The 26664-nt window shown below is 47.5% G+C and overlaps 1 protein-coding gene across 2 annotated transcripts in view; it reads left to right on the forward strand.

Moving 5' to 3' along the window:
• Positions 1-10625: 10625 nt before the first annotated feature.
• PLAT (plasminogen activator, tissue type) overlaps positions 10626-26664 on the forward strand; it is a 32387-nt gene continuing 16348 nt past the window's right edge. The window contains exons 1-2 of one of the 2 annotated variants that reach the window (XM_010370946.2): positions 10626-10840; positions 25332-25429. In XM_010370946.2, coding sequence (XP_010369248.1) covers positions 25358-25429 — 72 coding nt within the window. In that variant the 5' untranslated portion in view covers positions 10626-10840; positions 25332-25357. Of the gene's footprint in view, positions 10841-24919; positions 24939-25331; positions 25430-26664 lie in introns of those variants that run through there. The other variant, XM_030937695.1, reaches the window with a different exon arrangement.

Here is a 26664-nt window from a genome sequence, read left to right on the forward strand (position 1 = left end):
GGGGCTCCTGACTGGGACATGGGCACAGAAGGCCCCAGAGGAGACAAGGGGCAGTTGTGGGACTCAGAAAGCGGTCTCTGTTCCCATTATGAGTGAGCAAGCAGGAGGAAATATCATGCAAAGTCTCAAGAATGTTCTGCGGAGACAGGAGCCCCACTTGCCCCCTTTGCCTTGGGGACCAGCCGCAGCATCTGCAGGGGCGGCCTGAGCTCCAGGAAGCCACAGGACATGCAACTGCCACCGCAATCCCTCCTGGCCAGCACGCTGCCGTCGGTGTTTCTCCTCTGGTGTGGGCTCTGCGTGCAGCGCAGCAGACAAAACATCAACAAACTCCGTCCTCACTTGAGCTGCCTTCTAGGAGGCTGACAGGTGGCCCAAAGGCATGGAGTGTCTCTGTGCATGGCGCCCTGCCTGGAACCCAGATTCCACTGTCGTTGGCCTTGTTGGTTTCCCTTATGTACCGATGAGCAAACCTGTGGCCATAGGCAAGTCACCTGACCTCTCTGGGCCTTGGTTTCCTGTTCTGTGCATTGGGTATGACACCATCTCTATCTGTTTCTCAGGATATGACACTTGTGAAGAGCAGATGTGGTGGTGTGCATGAAGGAGTTTTGTGAAACGTGATGTACTTACAAAGTTGGTCCTTAGGCTCACCTGGGGTCGGCAAGGCAGGCTCTTGGGGAATTCTCTTGCTTCTCCTTGTTCGATTCTCCTTCCTCTCTCCCTCTTCTCTCCAAATCCTTACCATCCTTGAGGTATCGTGGTGGTGGTATGATGACTTGGAGGGCCACGCCATGCAGAATCAGGAATCACTGTCACCTTCCTTGATGACTCAGAATACTTTCATTTCCTCACTGCTGCTTCCTTCTCTGCTCCATGTTAGAGTGGCCCCCCCTGGCTTATCTGTGGTTTCACTTTCCACAGGGTAACTACCTGTGGTATAGCACTCACTGCAGCCTTGACCTCCTGGGCTGCAGAGATCGTCTTACCTCAGCCTCCCAAGTAGCTGGACCACAGGCACAAACCATCATGCCTGGCTAATTTTCTGTATTTTTTTGTAAAGATGAGGTCGGTCTCACTATGTTGCCCAGGCTGATCTTGAACTCCTGGCTTCAAGCAATCCCTCACCTTGACCTCCCAAAGTGCTGGGATTACAGATGTGAGCCATACCGTGCCCAGCTCAGAACTATAATAAGTTGAGAAAGAGGTATGTATATATATAGAGACCACAGTCACATAACTTTTATTATAGTACCTTGATATGATTGTTCTATTTTACTATTGGTTGTTGTTGTTAGTCTGTTGCCGTGCCTAATTTATACATTAACCATGTTTTTTTTGTGTGTGTTTTTTTTGTTTTTTTTTGAGACACGGTCTCCCTCTGTCGCCCAGGCTGGAGTGCAATGGCACCATCTCGGCTCATTTCAGTCTTCGCCTCTTGGATTCAAGTTATTCTCATGCCTCAGTCTTCCGAGTAGCTGGGACTACAGGCACACGCCACCACACCCAGCTAAGTTTTTTGTTTTTAGTAGAGACAGGGTTTCACCATGTTGCCCAGGCTGATCTCAAACTCCTGACCTCAAGTGATCCACCTGCCTCGGCCTCCCAAAGTGCCGGGATTACAGGCATGAGCCACCGTGCCCGGCCACATTAACCTTGATCATAAGTATGGATGTATAGGGAAGAGCATTGTATATATAGTGCTTGGTACTACTCATGGATTCAGGCATCCATTGGGATCTTGGAACACATCCTTGTGGTTAAGGGGGACAGCTGTGTGTGATGGCCCTCCCAGCTCCCTGCCTCCTGCTCCTGGAGTCTCCACAGCTCCTCAGCGCCACTCCTCCCTATCTTTCAGCCCTTTGCCCTCTGTCAGCCTAGACTCAATGACCCATCGTGAACCATTACCACCGTGCCCATTGACATGCTGGAAACTCTTCCCTTCTTATTCTAAACCCAAGTCCCTGTCAACACTCTTTACTGGGGAAGCACACCTACTGCTTTGGTTTCTAATATGATTTCAGAGCAATTGCTCTTGCAAACCTTCAGCAACAAGCTCTCCTGTGCTGTTAACCCTTTGAGGGAGTGTGCATTTTTAAAAAGTTGGCATTGGGCACAGTGGCTCAAGCCTGTACCCCAGCACTTTGGGAGGTCAAGGCGGGTGGATCACCTAATATCAGGAGTTCAAGACCAGCCTGGCCAATATGGTGAAACCCCATCTCTACTAAAAACACAAAAATTAGCTGGGCATGGTAGTGGGCACCTGTAATCCCAGCTACTCAGGAGGGTGAGGCAGGAGAATCGTTTGAACTCGGGAGGCAGAGGTTGCAGTGAGCCGAGATCACATCATTGCACTCCAGCCAGGGTGACAGAGCAAGACTCTGTCTCAAAAAAAAAAAAAAAAAAAAAGGTTGGCATCAATGTGTTTTTCCATCTGATTTATGTCTTCACATTATAGCGTACTTTCTGTATGAGCCCACACATATCAGATGGTAACTTTAGAATGGGTGGGTCTGTGCCATTGTCCCGGCACAGCTGTGAGAGTGGTGACAGGCAGGTCAGCAGGTGCGTACAGAGGGGCTTTCTTCTACATTGGAGTTCAGGTCGGATGATTCGGGTCCATAGTGCTCATTCAGGGCTCTGTGTTCTGGTGGCTTCCGTTGATTTCTAATAAAAGCTGCAGACTGAGCCAGTCCTACACACACAGGGAGATAGGACAATGGACATTTGGAATGTGATTAAGCCCATCAATCCAATCGGTGACTAAAATCAGACAGGAAGCCCTGTGCCCCTTAGATAAAGACAGGCTGGGGGGAAAATGATCTCAAGTTCATTTCGATTGGCGCAAACTCCTCACAGAGGAAAAAATGGACAGTTAGAATGAAGCAAAAGAACAGCTCTATAAAATATGCATCACTTCCCCTGGCGAGGAGGAGAGAGGAGCTACGGAAAGCTGCACCAAAGCTGTATTCACTGGACAAAAATGCTTGACTCAGGAAGGAGGCCGGGGCGGTGAGTCCTGGGATGCCATGGCGGAGGTGGGTCCCATGTAAACAGTGGTGTTCCTGTCACCCTGAGCACATGCAGTCTCCCGTGGGTGACCAGAACTGATGCAAGAGCCTCTGCTGCGGAAGTCACCATGCTCTCCTGGAACGCGGCTGCCCCCAGGTGTGAGTGATCTCATTACTGAGGTGAGTAGGGCTTTGGCCCCTCTCCCAAAGGAGCCCACCCCAGACGCAGCCATGGCCTGGGACTCTGGAGTCACCCTGGGGTCAGAAGGAATTGAGTTATCTGTATTCACTTGGTTTTGGTTATTTTCAGTGTTATTTATTTGTTTATTTACTTATTTTTTAGTTTTAGAGATAGGCTTTCACTGTGTCTCCCAGGCTGGAGTGCAGTGATGCGATCACAGCTCACTGCAACCTCAACTTTTCAGGCTCAAGGGATCCTTCCACCTCAGCCTCCTGAGTAGCTGGGACTACAGGCATGTGCTACCACACCTAATTTTTGAATTATTTGTAGAGATGGGGTCTCGCCATGTTGCCCAGGCTGGTCTCAAACTTCTAGGCTCAAGGAATCCTCCCACCTTGGCCTCCCAAAGTGCTGGGATTACAGGAGTGAGCCACCTCACCTGACCTGGTGTTGTTATTTTAAAACAAGAAAAGAAATGACCAGGAAGGTTGAAAGGAAACAAGCACCATCCTCCATAGGAGGCTGCAAGGGTTGGTGGCACCAGGTCCAGAAGAAGAAGGACCCATAAAGCAGAAACCAGAACTCCAGCACCAACCAGGTGGTGTTTGGAAGTGCCTCAGCACAGCCACTTTGCAGAGTTTGCACATTTAAAAATAGGGAGTAGGCTGGGCACAGTTGCTTATGCCTGTAATCTCAGCACTTTAGGAGGCTGAGGCAGGCAGATAACTTGAGTTCAGGAGTTCGAGACCAGCCTGGCTGACATGGTGAAACCCTGTCTCTATCAAAAAAAAAAAAAAAAAAAAAAAAAAAAAATTAGCCAGGCGTGACTAAGTAGTGCCTGTAGTCCCAGCTACTCAGGAGGCTGAGGTGAGAGAATCACTTGAACCGGGGAGGTGGAGGTTGCAGTGAGCCAAGATCATGCCACTGCACTTCAGCCTGGACAACAGAGTGAGACCCTGTCTCAAAAAAATTAATTAAGCTAAATAAAGAGTAGCTCAATTTTACCAAACAGATTGACCACAGACACCCTTAAAATTATAAGACTGTGATAAAATTCCTATATTCATTAGCTATGATACGCTTGGATATGTAAATAAGCGGATGGCAGTGAATGTTCTCACAGACCAAATATTTCTGCAAATAAAATTAAATTCTTTTGTACAATATGCATACATAAATATAGATATGATTTTATAATATCAGAAATGATAATATTTTTCATTTGTAAGTACTTTCTTTTTTTTATTTTTAGAGTTTGGGGTCTTGCTCTGTTGCCCAGGCTGTACTGCAGTGGCATGATCATAGCTCACTGCAGCCCTGGGATCCTGGGCTGAAGTGGTCTGCCTGCCTCAGCCTCCTGAATGGCTTATTTTTTTTTTTTTGAGACGGAGTTTCGCGCTTGTTGCCCATGCTGGAGTGCAATGGCACTATCTCAGCTCACAGTAACCTCCACCTCCCAGATTCAAGCCCTGAATGACTTTTAAAAAATATTTCCTCAGAGTCAGGGTCTTGCTCTGTTGCCCAGACTGGTCTCAAACTTCTAGACTCAAGCGAATCCTCCTGTCTTGGCCTCCCAAAGTGCTTGGATTATAGATGTTAACCACTGCATATTGTCAATATTTTTTAAATTAATAGACATTCCTTAGAGCAGTTTCAGGTTTACAGAAAAATTGAACAGGAAGCACAGAGTTTCCATATTACTATCCCTTCTCTTCCCTCCGCAGTTTCCCCTGTTATTATCTTGTACTTAGTGCAGTGATACTGTTTTTTGTTTAAACTACTATTGTTTTTCAGTTTTTAGACAGTCAAAACAAAGTTGTAGACCTATCATTATCTTGTATGGGAATTTTAAAAATGTATTTTACTGGGCTAATGTATTAGTCCATTCTCATGCTGCTGTAAAGAAATACCCAAGACAGGGTGATTTATAAAGAAAAGAGGTTTAATGCACTCAGTTCCCCATGGCTGGCAGACCCTCAGGAAACTTACAGTCATGGAGGAAGGCACCTCTTCACAGGGCGGCAGAAGAGAGAAAGAGCACAAGCAGGGGAAATGCCAGACGATAATAAAACCACTAGAACTCATGAGACTCACTCATTATCACCAGAACAGCTTGGGAAAAACCGCCCCCATGATCCAATTACCTCCACCTGGTTCTGCCCTTGACACATAGGGATTATGGGGATTACAGTTAAAGGTGAGATTTGGGTGGGGACACAGAGTCAAACCATATCAGCTAAATAGTCAAAAAAATTACTGCGCTGAGAGAATTCTCCAATTCTTAACTTTGTAGCCTTGGTTCTTTTTCGCGTGTGTGACCTATGTTGCTCAGGAGACAGTTGGAGAAAATTTGAGTCAGGAGCTCTTTAAAGTTCCTTTCTTCATCTTTGAGAAAAGAGTATGAGGCTTTCCCTTGCAAAGTTCTTTCCTTCTGAGGATGGATATAGCTAAAGAACAAAGCTACAAAAAATGTTTATAAGACAGTTTACTAAGTCACCAATAGCATGTCCCAAAGCGTTTTCCTTCCCATGGTATCCTATTTGAGTCAAATAATAATCCTGTGAGTTTACTTCTCTTATCTGAAATGCAAGGAACCTATAGCTTAGCAAAGGCAAATGGACTTGCCCAGAGTCGTGCAACTGACCTCAAAGGAGAGAAAGGAAACTTTCTGACTTCCAGCTGCAGGCTCATTGCAGTAGCCTGCACATTCACCAGCTTGGGGCAGGGTTGGGGAGGGGGGGTGTTGTTTATTTGAAGATTGATAGCTGGGGATGTGGGATGTGTTAGGAGGCTCAAAAGAGGTAGATTTAGGAGCAGAGAAAGAAGTTCTGTGTTGGAGAATCAGCAAACCAACCTAAGAAACTCAACTCACTCCACAAAAGAATTGATTGAAAATGAGATGTGTTCAAAAATAATTTGAATAAACTCATGGATACTCCATCATAAGGAATAAGGAAAATTCCTATTCTTCTGACATGCTTCCATGAACAACCAGGCCCTTCCAGTGCCAGAGAGAGAGGGTTGGGCTGGTCACCCAGTGTGGAGCCAGTACGTCTACTTTTATGAAAGCCATTTAGAAGCATCACTAAAGGAACTGAAAAACAATTCACCAATAATGACAGTACTCCAACACCTAATTTTCTCTTCTAATCTCTATCCATACATCTATGTAGTGTTTACATTATTATTATTTTTTGAGATGGAGTCTCACTTTTGCCGCACAATCTTGGCTCACTGCAGCCTCCACCTCCCAGGTTCAAGTGATTCTCTTGCCTCAGCTTCCCGAGTAGCTGGGATTACAGGTGCCCGCCACCACGACTGGCTAATTTTTGTATTTTTAGTAGAAATGGGGTTTCACCACGTTGGCCAGGCTTGTCTCGAACTCCTGACCTCAAGCGATCTCCCTGCCTCAGCCTCCCAAAGGGCTGGGATTACGGGCGTGACACACAATGCCTGACCTACATTATTTATATCACAGCTCATGTACAAATTTATTTTCTTCTTCTTTTGGGCAAGGCAATTTTATGATTGATTTTGATATGTCGGTATAATTATGTTACCAGTCATCCCAATGGTTACACAATATTGCACTATTCTAACATGTCCTAGTCTACTAGGCCCCTATTTTTTGACATCTAAGTTATTTTCAGTTTTTAGATAGTCAAAACAAGGTTGAATACCTGTCATTGTCTTGTATGGGGATTTAAAAATGCATATCCGCAGTAATTTTTCAAAAAATCACTGCTCCAAGAGAATAATCCAATTTTTAACTTAATATTTTGAAACAATCTCGAACTTACCACAGCGTTGCAAGAGTAAATGCCTCCTCCTACAGCTTGGTGAGCAGCTCTTAACAAGAATAAGATTCGTAAGAGTTCTTCCCATGCCTTCAGCTTGTCCTGTTTTATGTTTCTCATTGTTTGTGTGGAATTCACACAACTGGTGCTGTTACCACCATGGGAGTCTAGTCTAGATCAGTGGTTTTCAGCCTTTTTTGCACCAGGGACCAGTTTTGTAGAAGATAGTTTTTCCACGGACGGGGGAGGGGAGATAGTTTCGGGATGATTCAAGAGGATGACATTTATTGTGCACTTTATTTCTATTATTATTACATTGTAAAATTTAAGGAAATAATGGTATGACTCAGCATCATGTAGAATTAGTGGGAGCCCTGAGCTTGTTTTCTTACAACTAGATGGTCCCATCTGGGGGTGATGGAAGACAGTGACAGATCATCAGGCATTAGATTCTTATAAGAAGTGCACAACCGCTGGGCGTGGTGGCTCAAGCCTGTAATCCCAGCACTTTGGGAGGCCCAGACGAGCGGATCACGAGGTCAGGAGATCGAGACCATCCTGGCTAACATGGTGAAACCCCGTCTCTACTAAAAAATACAAAAAACTAGCTGGGCGAGGTGGCGGGCGCCTGTAGCCCCAGCTACTCGGGAGGCTGAGGCAGGAGAATGGCGTAAACCCGGTAGGCGGAGCTTGCAGTGAGCTGAGATCCGGCCACTGCACTCCAGCCCGGGTGACAGAGCGAGACTCCGTCTCAAAAAAAAAAAAAAAAAAAAAAAAAAAAAAAAGAAGTGCACAACCTAGATCCCTCACATGTGCAGTTCACAGTAGGGTTTGCACTCCTGTGAGACTCTAGTGCCACTGCTGATCTCACCGGAGGCGCAGCTCAGGCAGTAATGCGAGCGATGGGGGAGCGGCTGTAAACACAGATGAAGCTTCACTGGCTCTCCAGCCATCAGCTTCTGCTGTGCAGCCTGGTTCCTTACAGGCCATGGACAGATACCAGTCCACGGCCCTGGGGTCAGGGATTCCTGGTCTCGATTGAGACCCAGACAAGGCATGCAACAATAACACCAATTTCAGATCCATCATGACATTTACCCCATCCCCTGGAAAACCAGATGACTACCAAAATTAAATTTTCGTTTAGACAGAAAATGTCCGTCTTCTGGTCCAAAACCACCTTGTCATAAGTTTCTTGCCCACTTTTCCTTTCTCTGAGTTTCCAGAGACATCACATCATTTCTTACCCAGCTGAACAGAGTCTCAGCATGGCTCTCGTTCGAATGCCCATCCTGCCACCTGCCCCAGTGAGAAGGGTCCGAGCAGCCCCTATTCTCTGCCCCTGCCACCTCCATGACTCATGCATTCCACAGAGGAGGCAGGCGCCTGCCGCAGAAACAGCCGGGCTGGGAAAAGCCCTGTAGCAATTCCCCATCCAGTTTCCCTGTGCCCACTTTGTATCTGTGTTATCTAGGCCTGGATTTATTTTTCTTTTTTGAAAACGAAGGACTTTGAGAAAATGTTCCCAGGATATAAGGTCACCAAGATTTATTTCCCTTTTTTCTATTCTTTTTTTTTTCCTCGAAGTGATCCCACTCCTACTTCTGCATTCTCAGGCTTCCCCAGAATCTGTCCAAGGGAAACCGAGCTCAATTGAGAAGGAACACAGATACCCCAGTTTCTAGGGCTGCAGGGTATTACTGGGTCTTAATCATTCGAGTATATTTCAGCAAAGCTCAGGGCCCCGGCTAATGATCTGCAAACCCTCTCCTCTCAGTCTCCCATTGTTTAGCCCCTATTTATAAGTGAGTGCATGTGGTTGTTCACTTTCTGTTTCTGAGTTATTTCAGTTAGGATAATGGCCTCCAGTTTCATCCATGTTGCTCCAAAAGACAGACTTTGTTGTTTTTTATGGCTTTGTCATATTCCTTGGTGTATATGTGCATTTTCTTCATCCAGTCCTCCATTGATGGACACTTAGGTTGATTCTGTGCCTTTGCTATTGTGAATCATGCTGTTATGAATTGTGTGTGATAAATGTATGAGTGCAGGTGTCTTTTTGATGTAATGAATTCTTTTTTTTTTTTTTTGAATAGATACTCAGTAGTGGGATTGCTGGGTCAAATGGATGTCCTATTTTTAGTTACTTGGGAAATCTCCATGTCGTTTTCCATAGAGGTTCGGGATCCAGTATTTAAGTGCAACCATTCAGTGGAAAACCATCCTCTCAAGAGTTCAAATGAGAGTCCTCATGACCAGCACTCCCTGCTGAACCACAATGCCCCACCCCCCAAAAAAGCCTCCCTCCTCACCATCTTAGACCACATTGCAGCAAAGCAGCCCCATGCCCACCTAACAGACCCACAGTTGCTGCCGCTCATAGGAGGTCTACCTCCCGTGCTCAGCAGGCGACCCACCCCCAGTGCCCCTTTTCTACAATGACCATCATCAGGGGCTGCAGCTTGATAAAAATGTGGAAAAGCAGTTTGAAAGCAATGTGAAAAGCAGTTAGGTGCCTTTCAACTTCAAACTCACCACTCATGGTTTGACACATAATGAGTATATTTAGGATCAGAATGTATGAAATCTGGCCTCTCCTGGATAGTCGGTCGTCCCACAGTTTCCTCTGCCAAACTTCTCTTCCCTCCCTGCATTCTTTCTTTCACCTCTCTCTAATTTTTAAAAGGTCTGATCTCAGCCAGACATGAACCAATGATGATAGATGCTCCTGCTGAGTCCCATGATGTGCCAGAGACCTGACATGCATGGCTTCTCTCTGATCCTCACGTGACCTGCAGATGCAAAAGCCAGAGCTCAGCATAGTTGAAAACCTTGACTGAGGTCATACCCCAGTTACTGGCACAGCCAGATTTAAACCTAAGACTTTCCCCTACACCACAGGGCTTTTATTTCTCAGTCATCTGAAAAGGTGTCAGCAAGGGAAATGGCTTGTCTATTTCCAGGGGCATTTTACAAGCAAACACTGAAAGGCTTCTGTGGGCTTAAGGGCTGATGGCTTTGATCGAATTTCAGGCATGTTGGCCTCAAGGCCCTGTGTACATTCCCTGGGCCCACTCGAGGGGATGCTGGAGTCAGAAAGTCCCCAGAGGCCACCTACTGCAGCCCCGCACTTTACAGGGAAGAGAAAGATTCTCCCTAAAATTACAGAGCTGGGCTTGAGACGCCTACTGGAGCAAATCCCCATGGGGGCACCTCCCACCGCAGGTGAGCCAGAGGCTAGTCCTGCCTTCTCAGTGGCTACCCCCCTAAGCTCCCACCACCACACAAAGTGTTCCAATCCTGGTGCATCCTCCAGTCCTTTTAACCTCTCATGTCCTGAGCTCTCATGTCCAGAGCTACAGCCTCTCATGTCCAGAGCTACAGCCACAGATTCCAGAAGACACCCCACTCCCAATCCCAGCCTGGTGCCTTTAGAATTATAAACACTTCTTGTCATCACAGGGTCCTGAAAGTCCCTTTTAAGTCTTGGACACTAGGACTCTAAAGGAAGATGAATCTTAAGATCCCGTCCCACTTCCAAATTCCTGCGATTCGATGACATCAGGGCTGTGAATAATCAGCCTGGCCCGAAGCCAGGATGGGCTGTGCTGCTTCCACCGTGAACTTCCTCCCCCTGCTTTATAAAAACAGGCCCACCCCAGCTCCCTTATGGCCCTGTCCACTGAGCATCCTCCTACCACACAGAAACCCGCCCAGCCAGGGCCACCTACCCCACCCCCTGCCTGGAAACTTAAAGGAGGCCGGAGCTGTTCAGGGAGCTCAGAGCTGAGATCCGGGAGTCCAGGGCTGGAGAGAAAACCTCTGCAAGGAAAGGCAAGGAGCAAGCTGTGGTAGGTCGGGTTTCTGTGTTGGGATCTGTCTCCTCTTCTCTCTCTTAAAAGTCTTTCCAGCAAGCTGAGCCGGTGAAGGAATGCTTTAACCAACGGACCAACTTTGTAATTCAGGCAACTAGAGGATCCGCTAGAATCCACTCCAGAAGGGAGATGTCTGTTTGCATTTGCATGTGATTGGGATAGGCTGGAGAGTTTTGGAGGTGAGAGGGAGTCAGGGGAAGGGAGACTAGGGAGTTTGCATTCATTGGAGAAGCAAGCCTCTCTGCTGGCAGAGTAAGGGGGAAGGTGAAAAGAACAATGCAGAAATGCCCCAAATAGGCTATGGGAGCACCTCAAGACGAGCAGACAATAAAAGGAAAATCGGCTGCCTTGGGACACGTGGCTGTGACAGCTGGGAGGGCCCTCTGGGGTCCCCCAGTTTCCTCCCTCCCCCGGTGAACCCCCAGGAAGGAACTGAGGCTGTGGATGGGGCAGAGGGGGCCTTACTTCCAGAGCACTATTCGTTAGGTGCTGGGAGAGGGAAGCAGGTGGCTTTCACGCCCCACATTACCCCGTGGGGTAGAGAAATGCCTCTGATCTCCTCCCTAGGTGCCACCCCCACAAGTCTCCACAGGTCAGTTTGGCCCTCTGGCTTTTTGCCCAGGGTGCATCAGTCAAGCGTGCAGTCCTCCTTAAAGGACATTTTAATTACAGGGGAAAAAACTAACATCAATGTCTTTTATTCCTAAAGCACTCTGCAGGAAGCATGTGGGGTTCTCTAGATTTTCACTGTTATTATCTTTATTTTCTTAACCTCACAGGGAGGGAGAGAGGAAGGGAGGGAGGGAAGAGGAAAACATGCCAAGGTCCCAGGTAACTAATGACAAACTCAAGCTCAAAGAAGTGTGGTAACAAGGATGCATTTGGCGGCCAGTTGGGAATAATATGGTGGTCTCCTGTAGCTGCTTGATGACAGAAAAAAGGTCGTGTGTGTGTGTGTGTGTATGTGTGTGCATTGCAATCCCAGGAAGCGGTCCTGCAAATACCATTGTCAGGTGGAGTTCCCTCAAAGGTGACTTCCTAGCAGTACTTGCTGTGGCAAGAACACTCATTCTGGGATCTAGAATCAATCCACGATGGTCAGCTTGAGCTGTTGGATGCGTGCTTCCTGTGCAGGCAGAGTCGGATTCCAGCATTGGCAGGGACACCGTGAGTACTGAGATATGAATAGCTCCATCCTGCCCACCCATTTATTCCACCTAAAATGTTCTCAAAGACACCAGCCTCCAAGCTCTGGATCAAATGATAAAGCCCAAGATCAAAATCTCAGGAGCAAATGAAAGCTGCCCTGTCTCCAAAGTGCTCCTTCTCTGCCCAACTCCCCAAGACCAGCTCGGTTTATTTCATGATGGCTTGCATCGGATTCTCCCAGTGTCTGTGGCTCCCCCTGCTTCATCACAGGCCTGGGACAGTCCAGGCAGCCAGGGAGTAGCTGGGAATAGCAGTTCCCCTTTGTTGGTTTTTGAGTTCACTGAGACTTTGATTTCCCCCAGGGCCTGACATTGTCGAGCAGAGTCAGTGGCCAGTAGATTTCAAAGGATTTCAACAAACAGCCCAGGCATTCCTTTGTCAACCCAAAAGTAACTGAGACAGGTCTGTCAATTTAGAAAGTTTATTTTGCCAGTGTTAAGAACACACCTGTGACGCAGCCTCCGGAGGTCCTGAGGACAAGTGTCCAAGGTGGCCAAGGTGCGGCTTGGTTCCATACATTTCAGGGAGACATGAGACATCAATCAATGCGTGTAAAGTGTGCACCGGTTCGGTCTGGAAAGGCAGGACAACTGGAAGTAGGGGCTTCCAGGTCATAGGTAGAGAAGAGAAGATTTCATTCTTCTGCGTCTTTGTCAGCCTTTTACTGAATACACAATTTACATGTGAGAGGAGGGCAGAGGAAGAGTCACTTATGCCTTAGTTGACTCAGTGAATCTACTTTTTTTTTTCCCAGACGGAGTTTCACTCTTGTTGCCCAGGTTAGAGTGCAATGGCGTAATCCTGGCTACTGCAACCTCCACTTCCCAGATTTAAGTGATTCTCCTGCCTCAGCCTCCTGAGTAGCTGGGATTACAGGCGTCTGCCACCACACCCGGCTAATTTTTGTATTTTTAGTAGAGACAGGGTTTCACCATGTTGGCCAGACTGGTCTTGAACTCCTGACCTCAGGTTATCCACCCACCTCGGCCTCCTGAAGTGCTGGGATTACAGGCATGAGCCACCATGCCTGGCCTGAATCTTCATTTTTTACAAAAACAATAGGGCAGAGGAAGCAATCAGATATGTGTTTGTCTCAGGTGAGCAGAGGGATGACTTTGAGTTCTGTCCTTTGTCCTGCACCCATTTGCATTGCCCAGGTGAAGTTCAGCAGAACTGTTTTAGGGTACAGATCTTGAAGTCCACAAGGAGTTTCCTTGTGGGTAAATTGTGAGGGAGGTATGTAGCTTTTTATCTTTGTAGCTGTCTTATGTAGGAATAAAATGGGAGGTAGGTTTGCCTCATGCAGTTCCCAGCTTGGCTTTTCCCTTTGGCTTAGTGATTTGGGGGTCTTGAGATTTATTTTCCTTTCATACCTTGGTAGTGTCACTTGAAGCCACCATTACCATCTAAGGCTTTTCTTTTTTTCTTTCTTTCTTTCTTTTTTTTTTTTTTTTTCTTTTTCTTCTTTTTGGTAAGTGAGTAGCCAGGACTAAAGCACATTTGGGAAAACTTACTGTGTAGCTCAGGCGAGTCCTATTACTCTTCTGCCAACAGGTGTTTTTTGGTCAAGGGGTTTTATAGCAGCCTAAGAGGGCCTTTTGCTGGGTTCCTCCATTTGGAAAAAGTAGTGCTGGCTTCAGGACTTCCAAAGAGTATGTAAAGGTTATTTTCAATCCTACGGCTGAGGGGGCAACATGACTGATAAACAATGGTGGTGAATGTAGCTCCCCTTGGAATTCAAAATCCTTCTACTTCTCTGTGATACTGAGAGGACAACTCTCAGTATCCTCTGAGATACTGGTGAGGATGGTGGTGAGGACAACTTTAGGTTTTTAGTTGAAATGTCGAGTTTTCCTTTTTTACTTATTTATTTATTTATTTATGTATTTTGAGACGGAGTCTTGCTCTGTCGCCCAGGTTGCAGTGCAGTGGCATGATCTCGGCTCACTGCAACCTCCACCTCCATGGTTCAAGCAATTCTCTTGCCTCAGCCTCCTGAGCAGCTGGGATTACAGGCATGTGCCACCACGCCCGGCTAATTTTTGTATTTTTAGTAGAGATGGGTTTTCACCATGTTGATCAGGCTGGTCTCGAACCCCTGACCCTGTGATGCCCTCCTCCTCCAAAGTGCTGGGATTACAGGCCTGAGCCACTGTGCCTGGCCAATGTTTCTTTTCTTTTTTTTTTTTGCGACAGAGTCTCACTTGGTCACCCAGGCTGGGGTGCAATGGCACGATCTTGGCTCACCACAGCCTCCACCTCCTGGGTTCAAGCAATTCTCCCGCCTCTGCCTCCTGAATAGCTAGGATTGCAGGTGCCCGCCACCATACCGGGCTAAGTTTTCACCATGTTGGCCAGGCTGGTCTTGAATACCTGACCCCAAGTGATCTGCCTGCCTTGGCCTCCCAAAGTATTGGGATTACAGGCGTGAGCCACCATGCCCAGACAGGTTTTCCTTTGATTATTTGGCATTACGCATCTGCAGTCTCAAAATACATTTTTTACTTTCTCTGAGTGACTTTCGCTTCTGCTTTGACGAGATTGTTGGCACGGACAATGAGGGACCAGTGCATTCTGCTCATTCCTTCTTGGGGCCATTTCTTTCGTATATACGGGAGAAAATTTCTGTCCATAGTGTCAGGCTATAAACCTCATCCTAGTCAGCCAGCTCACAAAACCATATGGTGGGTCTCACATCAAACCAGGTAAAAGAGTGAGGATGATTAAAGAAAATTAGAGCTAGAAAGAAATTTAAAGCTCATCCACTCTGCTCCAACCCTAAGTCAAGCCACATGGTCTTCTGATAGTGGTTGTTTTCTACTTACATATAAAGACAACACATTCTCTTAGCAATATGTGTTTGTATATGTGTGTGTGTGTATATATATATATTTAGAGACAAGGTCTGACTCCATCACCCAGGCTGGAGTGCAGCAGTGTGATCACAGGTCACTGAACCTTCAAACTCCTGGGCTCAAGTGACCCTCCATCTCAGCCTCCCAAGTAGCTAGGACTATAGGCACATGCTGCCACATCCAGCTAATTATAAAATTTTCTTTTGTAGAAGCAGGGTTTTGCTTTGTTGCCCAGGCTGGTCTCAAACTCCTGGCCTCAAGCGACCCTCTTGCCATGGCTTCGCAAAGTGCTGGGATTGCAGAAAAGAGCCACTGTGCCCAGCCCCTCTTAGTGATATTTTGCATATTATATATTCAAAAAATATTTTCTATTTATGCCACTTGGGAAACTTCTGTAGAATGGGATAGAGGGACAGATAAACCCAATTCTTGATCCACTGAAAAATAACACCTGTGACAGAGTGAAGCTGAAACAGGTGCTGGGCACACAGCAAGTGTTTTAGAAACATTTTTGAACTAAACTTTGCCTGAGTTGTGGTGCTGATCATGACTGCCAGGGAATGCCAGCCAGCTGTTCTTCCTATACAAGTTACATGACTGGGTGTCTGCAGCAGCTGCCCCGCTGTGAATTGCACACACCAATGGCCAAGACCCAGCAACGACTTGGCCAACAGGCCCAGCCGATGCGCATGGGTGGCCACACGATGCTCCTGACACACGCACCGGTGGCTGGGGAAAGTTTTTTGAGGATTGATCAGAAGATCTGATTCCACCTGGAGCCTCTGAAGTGATCAATTCCGGACTAGGCTGAACCCAGATACCAGGAGACCTGTGTATTGAGAGCCTTTTGTGTTTATTATGTAGTCACAAATATTCCATTAACATATAGTTAGGCATTAGAGAATCCATGCTGGATTCCTCCAAAGGCCCCTAGATCCTTAGAACACTCAGAGATTCCGAAGCACACTTCCTCCTAGGACACCCTGGCAGGAGAGCCCGTGGGCGACTCTCACCTTTGCCTGCTGTCGGGGCCTGTGCTGATGGGTAGGGGGCTCTGTGCTTGCTGTGGCCCAGGCCTTAGCTGTGGGGATGTGCTCTGTCGGGAGCAGACCCCTTCGCTGTTTGCCTAACTCCTTCGTGTGTTCCCGGAACAGCTTCTGTGTTATGCATTCCAGAAAGCCTGCCTGACCACCCCCACCTCAGCAAGACTGGGATGGACAACCTCCCCCGCATTCCACTCCAAGCCTACCCCCATCCCCCGCCTGCTGCGTGGTATGGCACTGCTCTGCTGTACCCTGAATGTCTAGTTATTCATCAGGCCCCTTCCTAACTATGAGCTCTTTCAGGATAAGAGCTGTGTCTTTGCATGGCCAGAGCCTGTGCCAGGGCACAGCTGGTGCCCCATACACGCTGATGGTGAATAGATAGCACGGGTAGATCATTGTCTGTGAGTGCTTAACAGAGAAGCAGCTCACGTGGGTGCTTGAGACCTGCGGGGGAGAGGTGGGGGTCTGGTAGGCTCTCGGAGGAGGACACCCCTGTAGCTTCTCCAGTCCCATAGATGGGACTCTTGATGTGGGCAGTTTTATTTTAGCTGAGTCTCCAGAAGGCAGGGGATGGGGACTGGTAGGGGATGCTAAACCTGGTAACCCAGTATGGATGAGCTAACAGAGGTCAGGCGCACAGCTCCTGGCTGTAATCCCAGCACTTTGGGAGCCCAAGGTGGGCAGGTTTCTTGAGCCAAGGAGTTCGAGACCAACCTGGGTCTCAAACATAGCAAGACTCTGTCTCTACAAAAAAATGAAAAAAAAAATTAGCCGGACATAGTGGCATGCACCTGTAGTCCCAGTTACTTGAGAAGCTGAGGTGGGAGGATCACTTGAGTCCGGGAGGTTGAGACTGCAGTGAGTTGTGATCACGCCACTGCACTCCACTCTGGGTGACAGGGTGAGACCCTGTCTCAAAATAAATAAATAAATAAGAAAGAGAGACTACTGGTCAACTTGATTTCTGCTGGTTACTCTCTTTCTGTCATGTTCACCGAAAAGAGAAACTTGTTGTATTTTATCTTGTTGTAGCAAGAGCCAGTGTCTACCACCTGGGCTACTGAGAGAAAAGGAAGGGTTTTTTTCTGGGAAGCTCTAATTTACTTATTTCTCTCATGTGATGTCTCTGACTTTCATGGTGTGGCCTGGTCAGATGGGCCTTATCTATAGAGATGGCCTGATGTCCCAGCTGTCTCATCTCAGCAGCTAGTTCTGGCTTCTGCTGGGAGTCCACAGTGGCCTCTGCATGCATGGTGTGGGAAAGGCAAATAAAAAAGCAGATTAAAAACCAGATTAAAGACACCACCCTGTATTTAGGAAATAATGGCTCCTGTTGATACTGTTCTACGAACACAGATGAAGGCACAAAATTCTACATCAATTGCAGAGAATTGGTTATAGACTAACACAGGTGGTCAGATGATCTAGGAAGCAGGATTCAGGATTAACAGGGATCCCTGAGGACCCCATGGAGCGTGGCATCTCTTCTGCATCAGCAGCTTCAAGTTTTTCCAGGGAGAAGCTGGAAGCCTCAGTGCTTTTGCTGAAGAAGGATGTTCATGACAGTAGGTGCAGGTCGTTCCTGCCGTGCACCCAGGTGTGGGGGAAGGACTTTGCTGCTTCTTCTCTAATTACCTTACAATTCAGCAAGACGGAAATGATTAGCCCATGACAAAAACCAGGAAACAGGCTCAGAGAGTTGCTCACACAGGACCTGTACTGTAAAAGCAGTTAGATTTCCAGGTTGAGAATTCAGTGACCACGCCCCTTCTTTGTGGCATTCTGCTGTTGTATGCCACGTGGAACACATTAAGAACGTTATGGCCAGGCGTGGTGGCTCACGCCTGTAATCCCAGCACTTTGGGAGGCTGAGGTGGGCAGATCACCTGAGGCTGGGAGTTTGAGACCAGCCTGGCCAACATGCCGAAACTCTGTCTCTACTAAAAATACAAAAATTAGCTGGGCATGGTGGCATGCACTTGTAATCCAAGCTACTCAGGAGACTGAAGAAGGAGAATCGCTTGAACCAAGCAGGTGAAGGTTGCAGTGAGCTGAGATTGCTCCATTGCACTCCAGCCTGGGCGACAGAGTGAAACTCCATCTCAAAAAAAAAAAAAAAAAAAAAAAGAATGTTACAATTGGGTGTCACATAGACAGTGAGGAATAGTGGAAAGAGTGTTAGGTTTGGGGTAAGAGAACTGTGTCTCTTGGGCTTGAGTCCTGATGCCAGCTCTCACAGGATGTGTCACCATACAGCACGACCCTTATACTTTTTTTTTTTTTTTTTGAGACAGGGTCTCGCTCTGTCACCCAAACTGGAGTGCAGTGGTATGATCACAGCTCACTGCCCCCTCAAACACCCAGGCTAAGGCCATCCTCCCACCTCAGCCTCCCAAGTAGCTGGGACTGCAGGCATGCACCACCATGCCCAACTAATTTTTTGTATTTTTTGTTGAGATGGGGTTTTGCCATGTTGCCCAGGCAGGTCTCAAACTCCTGGACACAAATGATCCACCCTCCTCAGCCTCCCAAAGTGTTGGGATTGCAGACGTGAGCCACTGCTCTCAGCCCCTTATACTTTTTTGAAGTTCAGTTCTCCCGTCTGTAAAAACGAGGTAATAATATTGCCTCAAATGACTTAATGGATGTGAAAGGGTTTTGTAAACTCTGTGCCTGGAAAGGTGGAAGCTACTCAAATACCTGTTGAGTGAGTAGCATTAATCCGTGTACATTTCTCAGGCAACAATAATGTTACTTTCATGTAAGGCCAGTAAAATGTGGGTAAAGTCATGTAACAATACAATGAAAGTTTCTGATCAGTATTTCCTAATTCAAGTGTGTTGAAATGTGGAGTTGGGCTGGAGAATTGTCAAATCATTGAGTATTTAATTACCTTGTGGTGATGGTTGCTTTAGGGAGTGGAAGGAACACAAGGAACGAACCACCTCCATCACGGAAGATGACACTCATTTAGATTCACTTTAGATTTCAGGGCTTGTTTAGATGCAGACTTTGCGGTTAACATTTTATTGTACTGACTGACTTAGTTTTCACCAGGTGGACCTTGTGTTTGCTTCAGAAGGATCTAAGTTTATTAGGACAGGGTTTCTTCTGTTTTGATTGTGGGAAGAGGCAGGATAGACTTCTATTTTTGTAGACCGGAAACCAACATTCCCCACTCCTCCAAATAACCAGGATTACCGGGCAGAGGGTGGGGCATCGAGGAGATGACAGCTGTACATGCCTGCTGTAGGTTTTTCTGAGTTTAATTCCATATAGCTTAGACACGGGCCATAAGCCTACATTTGGAAGATGCTTTGGAGAAAATTCTGCTCTGATGGGTGGGGGACAGGGTGTGCCAGGAAAAGATTCTATTCTTTTGAAGACACGGGGTCTTGCTATGTTGCCTAGGCTGGTCTTGAACTCCTCACCTCAAGTGATCCTCCTGCCTCAGCCTCCTGAGTAGCTAGGATTACAGGTGCAAACCACCACACCCAGCTCTGAGATGATTCTATTCTCTTCACCTTATTGGAATTGGCGAAATTAGATAAGAAACGGACTCTTCCTGTCTTCTCCCCTGGATATAAATGTTCTGTTAAGAGAGGAAAAATAACAATTTAGCCTATAGCAAATCACCTTTTTGAAAAGTTAAGAATTACTTATGTGATGGTAGTTTTTGAAAGTGGTTTTTATTTTGAGATCACGGCCTCTGTAATACGCAGGGCCTGGAGAAGTCGGATGAGAGCTACCAGGCTCAAAGCTCCTGTCCCGAACAAAGGGGTGCTTTTGTGGGAGCACACCACCCTTTCCAAGGCTAGTTCCTCTCCCAGCATCACCTTCGGCTCTCGTCCTGCTCTAGAAACGTGCCTTTGCTGGTCCAAGGAATCCTGGTCGTTTCTTTTCTTAATTATTGGCATCCATCTGGGCTATGGTGGTTGTGGCGGGGGTGGCAGTGGAGAGTGTGTTGTTTTAAACCCATGAGTCATTTTAGGGTACTGGTACTCTTGGAGACTGACTTTCTCTTGCTCAGGTTTTCAGAGAGACCTTTTGCAAAGCAACAATAACCTAAGAATCTCCTTGACCAAAGATAGGTGTAGCAAACTGCACATGGTGCAACATTTGATAATGGTATCAATGTACATTTGTCTTTCCCTTGCAATTTCCCTCCTCCTCTAGCTTGCTCATGTTTCTGCCTTCTTCTTGCTGGCAAGAGTACAGACTATAATTCTCCAGTTCACTAACATCTGGAGTGACTGCACTGTTTGCAATTTGATTGATTGACTACATGTATACAGTTCCTGTATTGCAAGTCACTTTTCTATATAATCTTTTTTGAGATGAAGTCCTGCTGTGTCGCCCAGGCTGGAGTGCAGTAGCATGATCTTGGCTCACTCTGCCTCCCGGATTCAAGCGATTCTCCTGCCTCAGCCTCCCAAGTGGCTGGGATTACAGGCATCTGCCACCATGCCCGGCTAATTTTTTTGTATTTTTAGGAGAGATGGGGTTTCACCATGTTGGCCAGGTTTGTTTTGAACCCCTGACCTCAAGAGATCCACCCGCCTCGGCCTCCCAAAGTGCTGGGATTACAGGCGCGAGCCACCGCATCTGGCCATACAATCTATTTTTTTTAAATATTTTTATATTAAAATAAATAGAGACAGAGTCTCACTGTGTTGCCCAGGCTGATCTCGAACTCCTGGGTTCAAGTGGTCCTCCCACCCTGGCCTCTCGAAGTGCTGGGGTTACAAGCATGAATCACCTCATGTGGCCTCACTTTCCTATACAATTGAAACAATAGATCTCTAGCACCATTTGTAAGAGTTTCCCAGTTTATCCCACATGTGACACTCCCTATATCACATGTTCTCACAACAGAACAGAAACCACAGGATGTCAGCCCCGGAGGCAACCTTGGAGCATCCAGCCCACTTGGTTTTGCATTGCTGGCAGGAGCTTTTATGTCTCAAAATATAGATACTTTTTCGAAGGTCAGCACATTAATTTTTTTTTCAGTCATTTTTATCTTATGTGAATAAGCTGGTTAGTTCCTTTCCTAGGAGCTGGTTTTTATGGAGGGAAGATGGGGCTGGTAGAGGCAGATAGAAGGGGAAGTAATATGCAGGCGCTGAGACAGCACCCCACCGACTTTCCCCTGTCCCTCCTCTAGTTGGCCTCCTCCTTTCCAGGGGATGTGCCCAATCCAGAATCAGTTATTCACTGGTGCCCATCGACCATCATTTCCCCATGTGGCCACCACAGAAATGAACACCACCTTTCTGGTTGGCATGATCATCAATTTCTCAGCCAAAATGGCACACATCCTTGGCTCTGGGAAACAGTACATCTCCCAGGAAAGGGAGCTTACAGCACAGTACCCCACTTCCTGGTTACCAGACTATTGCTCCTATTCTCCCCGGGAACAGTCATCATTCACAGGTTGTTCGGCAGGGCCCGGGAACAGAGTCACTCCGGTTGCTACAGCCAACAGACCAAACACGGCTTCCAGGCAGGAAGGTCAGAGCTGCTCTGCAGGACGCACATGCAGATTGGAAGCAGACAGGGCCGGCCGAGCACAGATACGCTGGCTGTGTCCTACACACAGATGCCTGCACACACATGCTTCAGATCCAGGCTGCACTCTATCAGCCAACCCATGGACTCTGTTTTTTCTAATTTGCACAGATTCTTTGTCAACCTGCCATGCCCTGAGACTGTTGAACTTCATCCAACAGAGAGGGAGCCTTTGCAAATTTAAAAAAATCAACTTTGTGTGCTAGGGTGGCCTGACAGGGCTAGGCCTCGGGGTCTTGGGGACCAGTATTCCACCTCTCCTCTCATATAGTGATTCCGGATTCCAGCCCAGCAAAAGTCAGTCAACCTTGGGGCCTTCCTTTCTTTTATCCTTTCTTTGTTTCCCCTTTTCTATCTTTCTGTGCGTCCCTTCCTACCCCCTTCCTGCCTTCTTCTCATTTGCCTTTGTTTTTCTTCAGTTCTTTGATGATCCTGAGAAGCTACTAAATATAGTAAAAGGGAGATAACACATAACAAAATTAGAAGTCTTTCTATTTATAAAAATCAGCCTCTGAAGGCTTCCACCGTCCCTTCCGCCAGTATCTTCTCTCACCCGGCCCTCACCAGAGCACTCGTGGACCTCCCTTTGGTGAGGCCCAAAGTCCATCCCAGCCACACCCTGCAGTCCCGAGTCTGAGTCCATGGTTCTGGCTTTCACTCTGCTCTGCATCCCGACACTGCCCCCAGACCTCGACGCCCACCTCTTCAGCGAAGGCAAAACAAGGACACATTTTTCCTCCCTCTCTTCTCTCTTTCTTGTTTTCAGACTGCACTGTTTTTCTGCTGGCCGGATGACTCATTTCTTTGTCATCTCTTACCCCACTCGGCCTTTCCAGCTGCTCGAATCGCCTCTGCGTGATGCAGACAGAGCTATCGCCCTGCTGGGGTGAGATTCACTTGCACTGAATCAGCTCAAGGTGCAGGAAGGTCCAGGGAGGCCAAGGAAGAGAAGAAACAAGTCTCCAACTCTCTCAGGAGCAAAGACAAAAATATGTTCCTGCTCTCTTATCTCTTATTCAGATTGTTCAGTTGCAAAAGGGTTGAATATGATGCAGCTGGTGGTGTGTGTGGACCAGCCCTAGGTCATGCTCCTCCTCCATCTGGTCCCCCCACCCCTAGTTATCCAGAAAGGGGGGTGTTCCCAGGCAATGCCAACGTGTCCATACTACACTCTTGACATTGCAGTTTCCCGGCATCTGGGATTGCATTCCGTTTAGGAGGACTTTGAGTTCTTGAAATAAAACAGTATCTTGGTGGGCATCTGAAAAAAACACCCAAACTGATATCCCAGGCTGGGGTGCAGGAGCCTATCAAGAGGGCTGGGTGGTGTGGACAGCACAATGAAGAAGGTCAAGTTCCTTGTACTCACTCATTTGTTGTTTCATTCAGAATTCCTGTGAGGTGGGAGCTGTCACCATCCTTGGGTCTTACTTAAGAGTAAGGAGTGGGGTAACCTAGAAATACATGAACATCAGGGAGAAATGGGGAGGGAGTTTCACATGAGTTATTTTTACAAGATTAAGTAATGGGATAAAATTAAAAAGGGGAATTTAAGAGGAATTTTGGGAAGTTCTGAGAAATAGGACATTTGAGGAAAGCTGAGAAACAGAAGATCTGGAGTAAGTCTCTGTGATGAGAAGATTCCACCCCACACTTCTGTTTTGGGTGGCCTTGGCTTCTGACCCGCACTCCTGTTTTGGGTGGCCTCGGCTCCTGACTCCCTTTCCGCTGAAACTGCCTGGAGCCAGGGAGTAGCACAGCTGCTTCCTCCCAGGGAGAAAGGGATCCCCAAAGAGCGCACTGCAGGGAGACCTCGGGCACTGCGGGCAAAGGCTGGAGACGGCACTTCTCTTCCCTCGTGATGGGATAGGTGCAGGGAGGCTGGGAGGGTGCCAGGCTCGTGAGCCTCCCTCTGGGCCATGTTTTCCCATTGGAATCACTGTACCCAGAGCCTCCTGCAGGCTTCCCTCGCCCTCTCCCTACACCCCTCTGCCTGACACAGCAGCCCAGGGAGAATTCGTCAGGCACGAAATGTAGTGAGCCGAGGAGGGTGATCAGCACCTCCCACGGGGGAGCTCTTTTCAAAGTAATAATGATCAAAGATCCAGAGCCGGACCCAGGCAAGGAGGCAAGGCCTGGAAGCCCCTATGCATGCCTCCATGCCCTTAGGACGCTCGGGGAAGCGGGAGGGTGGGACCTAAAGTTGTTGTGACCAAAGGAAAATGAGTCAGGGAAAGAAATGCCATGCTTCAATTTTTGTGGATGAAGGAGGGAGCAGGCTGCCAGACCACAAAATAACACCCGACCAACTAACCTACTTTGAGCTGCCGAGGAGGGCAGGATCACAGGGGAGAGGCAGATGGAAACTGGGGCTCTGGGGTCCAGGAAGATCTGAGTCTTCCGACCAAACACCAGATGCCTCCCCTCCTTCCTGCAAATATGCACATTGCCAGATCATTGCAGTCTACGGAAAAGGAGACAGATGTTCGGCAGAGTGGTGGGGAGGGGTGGAGGTTGGGCTGGGGGCCTCTGCTTTGTGGGGAGACCCTCAGGCAGGGGAGTAGGCTCCATCCCGCATGGAGAAACCTGGGCAGTCTAAGGCAGGCTGGCTGTATGATGTGCTGGCAATAAAATCCCAACGGCTTCCGCTGCAGAAGTCCAGGAGGACATGACTGCGGCTCCATCTAGTCAGGCCCAGGACAGGAATGCCCTTCCAGGAAACCAAGCCAGAGTGCTGTGGTCTCTGGGCTGCCAAGAAGTCTCAGAAATGGTCTAGCCCTTCAGCCCACAGAAATCTCTGGGCAAAATTATCTCCCAGCATTGACAGATGAATGGATAAACAAAATGTGTTCTATCCCACAGAAGAGTATTATTCAACCTTAAAAATGAAGGAAAAATGCTGGGCGCAGTGGCTCAAGCCTGATCCCAGCAGTTTGGAAGGCTGAGGAAGGAGGATCATTTGAGCCTAGGAGTTCGAGACTAGCCTGGACAACATTGAGAAACCTTGTCTCTACACACATACTCTCTCTCTCTCTCTCTCTCTCTCTCTCTCTCTCTCTCTCTCTCTCTCTCCCTCTCTTTCTCTCTCTCTCTCTCTCTCTGTCTCTCTCTCTCTCAGCCAGGCACGGTGGCGTATGCCTGAAGTCCCAGCTCTTTGGAAAGCTGAGGCAGGAGGATCTCTTGAGCCTGGTGGGTCAAGGCTGCAGTGAACCGTGTTCGTGCCACTGCACTCCAGTCTGGATGACAGAGCGAGACCCTGTCTCAAAAAAAAGAAAGAAAGAAAAAAGAAAGAAAAAAGGACATGCTACAGCATGGATACATCTTGAAGACATTTGCAAAGTGAAATAAACCAGTCACAAAAGAAGAAACACTGTCTGATTCCAATTCTACGATGTATGTAGAGCAGTCAGATTCCTACAGACAGAAAGTAGCAGGGTGGCTGCTGGGGGGAAATGGGGAATCGGGAATTACTCTTTAGTGGCTATGGAGCTTCAGTTAGGGGTGATGGAGAAGTTCTGGAGATCGGTGGTCACAATGTGACATGCTTAATTCCACTGAACTGTGCACTTAACATCGTTAAGGTGGTAAATTTTGTGTTATGTATATTTTACAACAATACAAAATACGTAGTTTCTAGAATCCTCTTCTAGATGTATGTCTGGCATTTCTCCCTCGGGGCTGGCGCTGGAGGAAGCCAGCCAGGACAACGTTGCGACTTCTCCTCCTCTGCTGCCATCATGGACTTCTCGCATCACATGATCAAGCTCTTTTTTTCTCTTCTTCCAGAATTTAAGGGACGCTGTGAAGCAATCATGAATGCAATGAAGAGAGGGCTCTGCTGTGTGCTGCTGCTGTGTGGAGCAGTCTTTGCTTTGCCCAGCCAGGTGGGTGTCCAGGATCCCTATGTCCCACCCCTCGAGGCTGCGATGCTTCCGGAGGCTCCAGGAGTCTGTGTCCATCCAGGCCACAGGGGTGGGAATGCTGTCAGGGAGCAGAGAGGCACAGGGACCAAGGGCTGCATCGCTGCAGAGCACACAGCACACATTCCCTTCTGTAGAGCAGACTCTGTATTTGGGGACCCAGTGCAGAGCCCCGGCACTTATTTTGACCTGAGTAAGCAGTTAGTTCCACTCCCTGCCTGTGACTGCCTTTTTTTGCCGCTGTTTTTAAATAATGTATTTGAATTAATCCATAAAATACAGTTGTCCCTCATATCTGCGGGGTATTTGTTCCAGGACCCCCAAGGATACCAAAATCCAGGGATACACAAGTTCCTCATATAAAATGGTGCAGAGTTTACATATCCTATACACACCCTCCTGTGTACTTTAAATCAACTCTAAATTACTTATAATACCTAGTACAATGTTAATGCTATGTAAATAGTTGTTATAATGTATTTTTTAATTTGTGTTATCTTTATTGTTGCATTATTTATATATTTTTTGGAGACAGGGTCTCACTCTGTCACCCAGGCTGGAGTGCAATGGCACAATCATAGCTCATGCAGCATCAAACTCCTAGGCTTAAGCCTTGGCCTCCCAAAGCTCTGGGGTTACAGGTGTGAGCCACAAGCCCAGCTTATATTATTATTTTTAATTTTTCAAATATTTTACGTCTGTTTTGGTTGAATCCACAGACATGGAACCTGCAGATATACAAGGTGGACTGTATTTATAAAAGACAATGCAGGGCAAGGCACAGTGGCTCACACCTGTAATCCCAGCACTTTGGGAGGCCGAGGTGGGAGGATCACTTGAGCCCAGGAGTTTGAGACCAGCCTGGGCAATATGGTGAGACCCTGTCTCTACAAAAAATTTAAAAATTAGCCAGGTGTGTAGTGGTACGCACTTGTGGTCCCAGCTACTCGAGAGGCTGAGGCAGGAGGATCGCTTAAGCCCAGGAGTCTGAGATTTCGGTAAGCTATGATTGCGCTAATGTACTCTAGCCTGGGTGACAAACTGAGATCCTGTCTCAAAAAAAAAAAAAAAAAAAAGGCAATGCAAGTGCCATGAGCCACAGCAGAGGCGAGCTGCCCTCATGGTGTCTACTATCTAGCTGAGACGGAAGTGCTACACACACTCTCTGAAAATGCCTAGCAATAAAGGGCCTCATGGAA

Source organism: Rhinopithecus roxellana, chromosome 9 (genome assembly GCF_007565055.1).
Source record: "Rhinopithecus roxellana isolate Shanxi Qingling chromosome 9, ASM756505v1, whole genome shotgun sequence".
Taxonomy (NCBI): domain Eukaryota; kingdom Metazoa; phylum Chordata; class Mammalia; order Primates; family Cercopithecidae; genus Rhinopithecus; species Rhinopithecus roxellana.